The sequence below is a fragment of the Caretta caretta genome, chromosome 1 (assembly GCF_965140235.1).
Source record: "Caretta caretta isolate rCarCar2 chromosome 1, rCarCar1.hap1, whole genome shotgun sequence".
Lineage (NCBI taxonomy): Eukaryota > Metazoa > Chordata > Testudines > Cheloniidae > Caretta > Caretta caretta.
The window spans coordinates 216,707,565-216,719,652 of record NC_134206.1 but is presented as its reverse complement, the minus strand read 5'-3'; the positions used below and the strand labels follow the sequence as shown (position 1 = coordinate 216,719,652).

General features: G+C 45.7%; 1 protein-coding gene across 1 annotated transcript in view; it reads left to right on the top strand.

Annotated features, from left to right (window-relative positions):
* LOC142069401 (antigen WC1.1-like) overlaps positions 1–6,829 on the top strand; it is a 66,112-nt gene extending 59,283 nt beyond the window's left edge. The window contains 5 exon segments of the mRNA XM_075120314.1: positions 1,720–1,815; positions 2,804–2,887; positions 3,964–4,053; positions 5,292–5,444; positions 6,397–6,829. Coding sequence (XP_074976415.1) covers positions 1,720–1,815; positions 2,804–2,887; positions 3,964–4,053; positions 5,292–5,444; positions 6,397–6,521 — 548 coding nt within the window. The 3' untranslated portion in view covers positions 6,522–6,829.
* The last annotated feature ends 5,259 nt before the right edge of the window (positions 6,830–12,088 follow it).

The following is a 12,088-nucleotide window of genomic DNA, read 5'->3' as shown; positions in this document are numbered from 1 at the left end:
AGCCATTGATGGACCTATCCTCCATGAATTTATCTAGTTCTTTTTTGAACCCTGTTATACTCTTGTCCTTCACAACATCCTCTGGGAAAGAGTTCCACAGGCATTGACTGTGTGTTGTGTGAAGAAATACTTCCTTTTGTTTGTTTTAACCCTGCTGCCTATTAATTTCATTTGGTGACCCCAAGTTCTTGTGTTATGAGAAGGAGTAAATAACACTTCCTTATTCACTTTCTCCACACCAGTCACGATTTTATAGTTTAATATCCCCCCTTAATCATCTCTTTTCCAAGCTGAAAAGTCCCAGTTTTATTAATCTCTCCTCATATGGCAGCTGTTCCATACCCCTAACCATTTTTGTTGCCCTTTTCTGAACCTTTTCCAATTTCAATACGTCTTTTTTGAGATGGGGTCACCACATTTACACGCAGTATTCAAGATGTTGCATTTATCAACATTGAATTTCATCTCCCATTGTGTTGCCCAGTCACGCAGTTTTGTGAGACCCCAGTGTATTTTTCGCAGTCTACTTTGGACTTAACTATCTTGACTAGTTTTGTATCATCGGCAAATTTTGCCACCTCCCTGTTTACCCCTTTTTCCAGAGCATTTATGAATATGTTGATCAGCACTGGTCCCAGTACAGACCTCTGGGAGTCACAACTATTTACCTCTCTCTGTTCTGAAAACTGACCCTTTATTTCTTCCCCTTTTTTCCCTATCTTTTACTCAGTCACTGATCCATGAGAGGACCTTCCCCCTTATCCCATGACAAATTACTTTTCTTAAGAGCCTTTGGTGAGGAACCTTGTCAAAGGCTTTCTGAAAATCTAACTACACTATATCCATTGGATCCCCTTAGTCCACATGCTTGTTGACCCCCCTCAGAGAATCCAAAAGGACTGGTGAGGCACGATTTCCCTTGACAACAACCACGTTGATTCTTCCCCAACAAATCATGTTCATCTATGTGTCTGATCATTCTGTTTTTTACTGTAGTTTAAACGAATTTGCCTGGTTCTGTAGTTTGGGTTACTGGCCTGTAATTGCTGGGATTGCTTCTTGAGCCTTTTTAAAAAATTGGCATCACATTAGCTATCCTCCAGTCTTCTGGTACAGAAGGTGATTTAAATGATAGGTTACAGACTACAGTTAGTAGTTCTACAATTTCACATTTGAGTTCCTTCAGAGCTCTTGGGTGAAAGCCATCTGGTCCTGGTGACTTATTACTGTTTACTTCATCAATTTGTTCCAGAACTTCCTCTCATGACACCTCAGTCTGGGACAGTTCCTCAAAGTCGTCACCTAAAAAGATATGTAGATAGTACTTTCCATTTTTAAAGCACTGCACAGATATTAGCTAATTATTCCCCACACAGTCTCTAGGCAGTACATATACTATTTTGCCCATAGGTGTGAGCACCAGGATAGGAGAGGAATGATTTTGGGTGGTAGTAGGAGTAATAGGATACATTTATGAAGGGACCATTAAGGTTGAATATCAAGATAAACTTAATGACAGTGAAATAGCCAATAGAACAAATATGACAGGGACATGGTCCCTGTCACCTGGAATGCTGAAATCTAAACTGGAGAGAGCAGTGGGAATGTGCTGTAGGAACCAGTCCTGCACTGGACTCGGGGGCAGGGGCTGGATGATCTCATAGGGTTTCCCATCCCTAGCTTGTCTGACCCTGTGCAAACCCTGCCCTTTGTTTTCAGGCTCCAGAAGATCCTTGGACCCTTTCTCTGAGGCCGTGTATGAGGAGATCGATTATAACCTGATGAGAAAGAAGCAGGAAATGATTGATTGCTCAGGTCTGTGTGTGTCATTCCTAACAGGGAGAAAATCTCTAATGCACTCTGCCTTCTAAAGCTCTCACTTAGAACTAAATCTCTGCAGCCTTCAAGCCTGTGAGTCCTGGATGGCTGGAGATGCTGGGTCTGTGAAGGGACCAGCCAGTTACTGGACTGAGATGAATGAGTTAGCAGACTCTGCTAGCCCCATTCTGAGGACAGTCAGGCCCATCTGTACATCCTGCAGCCTTAGGGGGTAATTAGTTATGGGTGAGGAAAGTGACTGTTCACGTCATTTTGACTGAATGTCAATCGGGGGGAAGATGCTGCTCTCAGTTTAGCACATTGTGGGGCACTCTGAGCATGGTCAGTGCTTCTCCCCGAGGCTACTTCTGAGATGCACATTCTCCTCTCTGCTAATGGTGGGGGTTGGTCACAGACTCTGATCATGGGAGGGGTGTTGCCTTATCTGGCAAAAAGTCGGGGGAGGGGGAGTATCTTGCACAACAAAATGGGAGTCATGTCCGTGGCTGAGGAGATCTAGACCAGCAGCCTTAGCCATAATTTTCTGCTGGATTAGGCCATGAAGCAGCAACATTCAGGAGGAGAAGATAAACATTCCTCTCTAAAGAGATTCTTACACCCTGAGTGTGACTCAAAACAGGCTCCCCAGTTCATGAGAAGGATTTGAATGAAACCCACAGGAGGGGATGCCATGGTAAAAGGCTCACTCAGTTCCTGCCTCACCTCATGAGGTCAATATGGCTGTTCCCAGCATCTTCCCAGTCTGAATTATCCACCCCAAAGCCACATTTACTACAAAAAACCTGATATTTAGCTTAGAAAGTCTGTGTCAGCCTCTCACCACTCAGTCACTGTGAATTCAGCATCTTCTCTTGAAGAAGCAATATAGTGAGACCATAAATCTTGCTTCAGGACCCAGATGCATTGCCCATCAGCCAGTTTCACTGCTCTCACTGTGATGACATCCCATTTACCCTTTCTCCAGTTTCCTATTCAGATGACTCAGTGACAAAGCTGCAGTATTACACTGGGGACAGCGAGGGGGAAAATGATCCTGGATCAAAGCAAGGTAACAAGGATGGGGGTGGACACAGAGACACACAAAAGATTTCTGTCCAGCTCTTGATGGAAATGTGAACAAATCCTGACCCTTTCTGTGTGTGGTTGACTGTGCTCTCTCCCAGGGGAGGAGCTGCAGGGAACCTGGCAGAGAAATATTCACACTGTATGAAAGAATCTGACTTCCACAGCTGACACTTGTCACTGTACAACCCCTGATCTATGCCCCATGACCTTAGCCCCCTGCCTCCTCGACAGGAGCATATAGGCGAATTCACGATCCAGCCCATATAATGTAAGGACTTTAAACCATGTCTTTATAGAGTTCAGTTGAATTCACAATGGTCAGCTCTGGTGTGGCAGCTACTATCTCCCAGCAGCCTGTGATGGGATGTTAGATGGGGTGGGATCTGAGTTACTACAGAGAATTCTTTCCTGGGTATCTGACTGGTGAATCTTGCCCATATGCTCAGGGTTCAGCTGATTGCCATATTTGGAGTCGGAAAGGAATTTTCCTCCAGGGCAGATTGGAAGAGGCCCTGGAGATTTTTTGCCTTCCTCTGCAGCACGGGGCATGGGTCACTTGCTGGAGGATTCTGTGCTCCTTGAAGTCTTTAAACCATGATTTGAGGACTTCAGTAGCTCAGACATAGGTGAGAGGTTTATAGCAGGAGTGGGTGGGTGAGATTCTGTGGCCTGCGTTGTGCAGGAGGTCAGACTAGATGATCATAATGGTCCCTTCTGACCTTAATATCCATGAATCTATGAATCTATGAAACAGGTCCAGGGTTAGCTCAATACCAGCATAGATCCTGATCTCATTGAAGGGCATGACAAAGTTGGTATTGGATGCTGTGGGGCAGGACTGGGCCTTAGTTATTTTTGAGGAAATAAAGGTGGCACAATTATTGTTTGAGAGAATGTCCATGACTCTCCCTTTTCCCCTGGGTCACCCTGTGACTTCCCCTCCAGACTCTATGATGAAAAGCCCAAACTCGAAAACAACAGGCCTTTAATGGGGAACTAAAACCTGCTGGGGAAATGGGTGTGTTCAGGGGAAGCTGACCGTGACGTTTGCTGTTCCAGAGGGAGCTTCCCCAGCGGGGTCTCAGTTGGATTACGATAATGTGGAGGAGCCTGCCTTGAGAAACGTCCTCCAGACTCCAGACAGCGGAGGTGAGCAATGATGAATCTGCCTCCTGGAAGCCACATTACCCCTTGGCTACTGCTGCTCCACCCCCTTCATTTCCTAATCTGCCCTTTGATCCTGAGCTCAGGGCTGGGAAGAATTAACCCAAAGTAGCCTGGCTGGAGCCAGCGAAGGGCTGTCAGGTTTCCCTCCTGACTCTGAACTCTAGGGTACAGATATGGGGACCCGCATGAAAGACCCCCTAAGCTTATTTTTACCAGCTTAGGATAAAAACTTTCCCAAGGCACCAATTGCATCTTGTCCTTGAACAGTATGCTGCCACCACCAAGTGATTTAGACAAAGACCAGGGAAAGGAGCACTTGGCGTTCCTATTTCCCAAAATATCCCCCCAAGCCCTTACACCCCCTTTCCTGGGGAGGCTTGAGAATAAACAAGATGAGCACAAACCAGCCTTGGATTTTTAAGACCCCCAAACCCCAATCAGATTCTTAAAAATAACCCCAGAACTTTATTAGAAGAACAAAAAAAGATAAGAGAACAACTCTGTAAGATCAGAGTGGAAGATAATCTTACAGGCAGTCAGATTCAAAACATAGAGAATCCCTCTTGGCAAAACCTTAAGTTACAAAAAGACACAAAAACAGGAATACACATTTCCTCCAGCACAGCAAATTTCACAAGCCAAAACAAAGAAAACCCAACGCATTTTCTCGCTAGATTACTTGCTAACTTTACAGGAGTTGGAGAGCTTGCATCCTTGATTTGTTCCCGGCAAAGGTATCACACGGACAGACAAAAGCCTTTTCCCCCCCGGTCCAGATTTTAAAGTATCTTGTCCCCTCAGAGGTCATTTTTGGGTCAGGTGCCAGCCAGGTTACCTGAGCTTCTTAACCCTTTACAGGTAAAAGGACTTTGCCTCTGTCCAGGAGGGATTTTATAGCACTGAATACAGAAAGGTGATTACCCTTCCCTTTAAGTTTATGACAAGGGCATTCCACAATTAACAGCTCCCCTCATTGTTGCCTTAAGGAGCCACGTCTTTGTTATTTTTATGTTTCCTGTTTGCTTCCCCTCCAATGGCCTCCTTTGTTTTGCCCTGTGCAGTCTGGCAGGATAATATCAAACAGCTAAACTGAGGTGTATGTGGCATTCATAAGAAATAATACACACAAGTCCCTCCTTTGCCACACCTGGCATGTAGCTTATTTCTCTATTCAGTGGAAAGCCTCTTCTCATTACCATTAATTCCCATCATTATTTCAGAGGTCCCTGCCCTGCCTGGAGATGACCCAGGGGACGGTTATGATGATGCCAGAGAAATTTCTGACCCTGAAGATGACCCTGGTTCTGGACCGAATGCCCAGGAAGTCACTGGAGCCCATGGGGAAAGTGTCAAGAACAGGGATTCACGGACAGGTGAGTGGAGTGTGGAGAACTCACCGGGAAGAGCCTTTACTGGCCACTAGAGGTCACTGTCACTGCACTGAAATACAGTTATTGGTGAACTCTCAGCTGTGTCCCCTCCCTGACTTCTGCTAAACAGAGTTAAATGGATTGAAATCAAGACAGAGAGAAGATTTCCTAGATAAGGTCCCTGATCCTACAAATACTAGATCCCATCTGTCAGTCTACTCACATGAATACTCTCTCTGACTTCAGTGGGACTGTCCAAATCATCAAAGTTACATGGGCCCATTGGCAGGATCAGGGCCAAAGTGCCCTTCCCCAAATCAGGTGTCAGTTCCCTGGATGGTAATGGGAAGAGCAGGTCCCTGGGGTGGGGTTAGTTAGCGGCCTGGCTTTGAAATCCCTCTCTTCAATATGTAAATGTCCCCATTAGCACAGGATCAGAGCTGGGACCCAGGACTGCACTCCCACTTTGCACCTCAAAGGAAACTGGGTTGGGATGAAATGTGCATTTCTTTGGTCTTGATGGGAATAACGTGTGAATGAGCATTGTGTGGGTGGGTGAGATCTGTGATGTCCAGGCAAGTCCCATGGGCTAGGGTCCCCACCCTGCTCCAGCCAACAGATGTCTGCTGGCGTGTGGTCCCTTAGGGACTATATCAGCTGTCAGGAGTTACAGCAGCTCCCAGTGGCCTATCAGGGAGTCGTCACCAGCTCACTGCCATCCCCACATTTCTCCTGCACCAGGGAGGTCTCAGAAGAGAGAGAATCCGCTCCCACATGTTTTCTTTAAAGAACAGAGAGAGAGATAATGGTTTAAACATGTCAGAGACCCACTAAGAGGAACTGTGGGTGGGGGCTGATTCACAGCCCATGCTGTATGTTGCCCATCCATTATGTGAGTGCACATGAGTGGAGAATGAATACATTGACTGTAATGTGACTTGCTTGCTATTTTCAGGCTGGAATCTGCACTCGCTAAGAAGTGAAGGGGCCTCTGGGGCTGAGAGGGAAGCCCTGTCCCCATCTTCTCATGACCCAGGTTATGATGACGTTGATGATGGCATCTCTGAGACATCAATATAAGAATGGCTGGGTTCAGATCAAATATCCTGTGAGGATGTAAATGCTGTATGGTTAGATTCTTTCTGTCCCAAATGCTCATTGACCCAACGGGGTATTGGAGACAGTCCCTGCCTGGGAACTGCTTCAATTAGCTTTTTGATTTCAGTTTTGTTTTGATGCAAGAAATAAGTCTGACTGAGACAGGGGCTGTGATTTCCCCTCTAATTTCCCATTGATCAGACAGTCTGGAACTTCCCTGCTTTTTTGTCCCTAACACTTCTTCATTGTGAATTTTTGCTTTTTCTTATTAAACCCTTTTTGAAGATCTGTCCCTGGGCTGATGTTTCTCTCATGAGGTGTGTTGGGTGGCTCCATGTGGACCAGCAGGGAGAGAAATGGAGACTGATGTGACAGGTTCGGTCACAGAGACCCCCTTGGGACTGTCACCTGACGTGCTGAGACTACCTCTGAGCCCGTTTTCCCTGCCAGTTTGGGACTCCAGAACCCTGCCTTGTTGAGCCAGACACACTTGCCTGCGACAATAGTCTCAGGTCTGATCCACGCCCCCAAAGCTGCAGACTTTAACCAAAAACTGCTCAGCAGGTCTCCTATCTCCAGCACCCAGACACCCAGCTTCCAATGGGATCCAAACCCCAAATAAATCCATTTTACTCTACATAAAGCTTATTCAGGGTAAACTCATAAATTGTTCACCCTCTATATCACTGATAGAGAGATATGCACAGTTGTTTGTTCCTCCAGGTATTAATCACTTAGTCTGGGTTCAATAATAAAGAAAAGTGATTTTATTAAGAACAAAAAGTAGGATTTCAGTGGTTTCAAGTAATGACAGACAGAACAAAGTAAGTTACCAAGCACAATATAGCAAAAACACACAAGTCCAGCCTAATACATTAAGAAACTGATTACAGGTAAAATCTCACCCTCGGAGATATGCTAATAAGCTTCTTTCACAAACTAGGCTCCTTCCTAGTCTGGGCTCAATCCTTTCCCCTGGTACAGACTTGCTAGTTCCAGCAGACATCTTAGGTGGAAAGCAGGGGTGTTCTCATGACCGGCAGCCTCCTTTGTTTTGTTCCACCCTCTTTTATAGCTTTGGCACAAGGCTGGAATCTTTTGTCTCTCTGGGTCCCCACCCCTCCTTCTAAATGGAAAAGCCCCAGGTTTAAAATGTATTCCAGTGTCAGCTGACATGCTCACATGTCCTGTGAGACCCCAGCCTCCGTTCTTCCTTGGCTGGTTCCCAGGAACACAGGAAGGCTTGCAGGTAAATAAACCATTTACAACCAATTGTCCTAGTCAATGGGAGCCATCAAGATTCTAAGCCATCATTAATGGCCCACACTTTGGGGTCCAGAGTCTCGGATCAACCACCAAGAAAACTGTCTCCTGAACAAATGAGCTTCTCCTGGCAGGAGACAGCTCCACTGCGCCTGAGGGACAATGCTGATCAATGCAGGCCATGGAATGGGAAGGAATCTTTCATTTGTCAAAGGCCCAAATGCTGAAGACTCAGATCCTCAGAGGCATTTAAACCCCCCTAATGTCCATTGATTTCAATGGAGCTTAAATACCTCTACAGATCTCGGCCTTAGTGGCTTGAAGATAAAGACTGAGACCTTCCATGAAACATGATATTCTAAGCGAAGGTTGAAATGCTTTGTTTAGATAAGGTTAGATTTGTTCACCTTTGTTTAAAGAAGGCATCTTTGTACCATTTTGACTCTTATGTTGCATGGTGCATTGTGGGTGTGGCACATTGTGGCAGTGTGTGATGGTATCCACGTGGTGGTGTGTTATGTGATTTCTTAAGAGTGTGTGGTGGTTGGATGTTGCATGTGATGGTGTGTATATTATGTGGGGGAGTGATGCATTGGAGTTGTATGTTGTTTATGTGCTGGGTGGGGTGTGAATGATGTGTGGTAAAGGATTGTGTTGGGCATGTGGATGTGACTGTGGATGTGATGTGGGGGTGCTATGATACAATTTAAAAGTCAAAAAGATAAAGTCAAAATGAAACATTTTAATAATTTTCTCTCAGAAATATTCAGGAAATCTATACTTCCTACAGAATGTTTTGATTTTGTGGAATCAGCATTTTCTGATGGAAAAATATTCCAATAGGAAAAAATGCAACTATTTGTCCTGGTTCTCTTTCTAAAAGATACGCTTTAGGTCAACCAAAACTGTGGGCTTGATGTAGGAATTCCTGTGTGAAATGTGTGTTATTCAGGAGGTCAGATGAGCTGATCATAATGGTCCCTCCTAAGCTGTGAAAGTCAAATATGAATCCCTGATGTGAGATAACATAGCCAGATCCACCCACTTCCAACAATCCAGGGAACCTTACAACACCCCTCCACCAAAATAGTCAGACAACTGTAGCAGTGTCACTAATGAAAGAGCAAGCAAATGGCAGAAGTCTGCAGGAGATTAAAACAGCCCTACTGGGTTTTGGTTACAGTATGATCACGTCCACTCCCTGAAGGTAATAGAAAGGGGATGTACTGGAAGCAAAAACATACAGAGGTAATTAAGCATCCTGGCTGATTTCTACAATATCTAGCAACTGACCCAGGACCGGATTAACTTTTTGTGGGCCCGGCCCCAAACATATTTGTGGGCCCCCTGGGGAATGAAGAGGCCAGGGGCAAGAGCACAGCTGGCAGGGTGGATTTGATTTAAATCACGAGTCAGAAAGACTCAATTTAATCATGGTTTTCCACATAAAAGTGTATTCTTGTTGTTTGTTATAACCTTAATACATATTCTTCACAACTCAGAGATAGATGTAGGTTTCATTTTTAGAAGGTACACAGTATACATTTTTAAACTGTGATTTATTTTGAAAACTTTTCAGATTAGTTTTACAGCTATATCACAAAATGAATGAGTGTTTGGTTATTTCGTTTCCCAAAGGTAACTGAAGCAGATATTTATGAAGTTATTAGGAGGTGAACTATCTCCAATTCAACAGGTTAATCATTAATATCTGGAGGATTTTCTTGCCAGGCTGTATTAGGAGGAGAACATTACCAGACAGATATTTAAATTGTTTTATTTAACTAAAACAACAACGTTAAGTACGTATTCTGGATATTTTTCTTCAACAAGAAACAGAATTGTTTAACAAAAAAGCATATGTCCCTCACTTCTCACCTTTTTCTCCAGACTTCTTTTCCTTGTCCAGATCTATTCCACCCCCAACAATCTTCTATTCATTGAACTTTTTGAAACTTTTCACTTTTAAAGACAGGTAAGGGGTTGACCCTGTGTACACAAATTTGCAGAGGGACAATAGGGTTGAGGTCTGTTATTTCTCACCTCTATATATTATTTATTTATTTAAAACATTTTTGCTGTAAATAAGCATGTTACCTCTGGAGACACAAATCCACAGTCTGAGAACTGCAAAACTCAGCATCTCTGATGGTATCTTCTAGACTGAGCACTGAGTCCGATTGAGTAGATAGAAAAATTAACCTAAATAATCTATACAGAAGCCTGTGGAACCCCACAAGATTGGATCCCTAATCCATGAACTATTAGAACTCATTTACAAAACTTTTCTTAAACATTACATGAATATATTGTGTCATACAATAGAATTAAAATTTATAATCCCAATTCCATGATGAGTTATAATGTACCTTAATTAAAACTATCTTTAGCTATCTTTTCCTCAAAAATCCAATTAAAATAAAAAAAAATCTGATTATTTGATTTTTTTTTAAAAGAAGTCATTGATTTTTATCCACCCTGACAGTTGGGCAGGGTAGGGGGAGGATTGGTCCCCAGCTGGAGCGAGGCAGGGACCAGGGGCAAGATGAGCACAGCGGGGCATGTGGGGAGGATTAGTCCCTGTTGACTGGAGCAAGGCAGGGGCTGAGGGCAAAATCACAGTGGGGTGGGAGCTAGGATTGGTCCTTGGAGCAAGAGAGGGGCTGGGGGTAAACTGCAAGGGCAGCAGGGCAAACAGGATCCCCCCCACCCCTGCTCACAGAGAGTGATCTTTGGCCCTGGTTCTAGCCCATTCTCTTTATCTCGCTCTGCAGCGAACTGAGGGTGGGGGTGCACTGAGCACAGGGCTGGGTGTGAAGGAGCAGGCTGGGGGTTGGGGTGCAGGGTCTGAACAGGAGCTAGAATGAGGGAGGGGGCTGAGGGTTGGGGCAGGAGGTTGGGGTGTGGAGCACTTACCTGGGGCAGCTCCCATTTGGTGGGAGGGGTGCAGGTGGGTATGTGGGGGAAGGGTACAGGAGCTCCAGTTTGGTGCTCAGCATGTGGGTGGGGATGTGTGGGGGGTGCAGGAGTCAGGACTGGGGACTGGGTGTGTGTGAGGGGGGTGCAGGAGTCAGGGCAGGGTATGTGTGGGGGGGTACAGGAGTCAGGGCAGGGGGATGGGGTGTGGGCTGGGGTTGTGGGGGTGCTCCCAGCCCCCTGTGCTGAGCAGCTCATGGCAGGGGGCTGGAGGGGGTATGTCCCAATTCTACCCCCTTCCCCAAGGCCCCGTTTCTGCCTCTTCTCCGCTTCCTCCCCCTCCCTGGCTCTGGCAAAGAGCTGATCGGCGGCAGGGAGAGGGACGGAAGTAGCGAGCTGGGGGAAGAGGCTGGGAAGGGGGGAGCTTGGTTGCTGGCAGAGCCTGCCATGCAGGAGAGAGCAGGGGGCGGAGAACAGTGGCTGGCCGGGGCCCCTTCGGAGCATGGACCCGGCGCCCTGGCACCAGTGGCGACATTGCTAAATTTGCTACTGAACTGAACGATCTAGGTACTCGTACGGCCCCGTCATTGTAATATCTCAGCCTCTCCCAGACATTCATCAATTTACCTCACATCATCCCGGTGAGTTACATAAGTGTCATTGTCCCCAGTGTACAGGTGGGGAGCTGAGGCACAGAGTGGTTAATAATGTAGCCACAGATAATGCTTTGGGATAACCCAGGCCAGTCAGGGATTCAGACAACATCTGCCTTGCAATGCTGGCTGCCTTAAATGCGATGTTGCTGTGGCTCACTACTGGCTGAGACCATTAATGCCTTGCTATGGAAGAGCACAGAGCCATCCTCACTCAAATGATCCGTTGTTAGGCCCATGCCCAAGAAGCCATGACGTGAAGCTCTCATTGCCCTGCTTTTACTCTCCATGTTCTGGGTAATTTCATTGAGCAAATTGTGGAGAAGCTACTCTGATGTCACCTGAGGTCTCCTGCTGTACCTGAGTTATTTTAGTCAGGAGAAATCCTGGGCATGGGATGGAAACTGCTCTGATTTCATGAGTTGATGATCTCCTAGCCGTGCTGGCTCTCTTAGATCTGCCATCAACTTTTGACATTCTTGACTCTGATTTTGTGGCTTTGCCTGCATGTCATAGCTGGGGTGCAGGGTACTGCCCTAAAATGACTCCATTCCTTCCTTCCACAGAGATCCCTGAGGGTCAAGGAAGACAGGGCAAGGAGAAACGTTAAAGTTTTCAGTTTTGTTGTTTTTTGTCAAAAATTTGAATTTCAACATAACAAAAAGGGGAAAAAATGTCCAACAAAGGTTCATCACACTCTGCCCCTGTTCTTCTCCC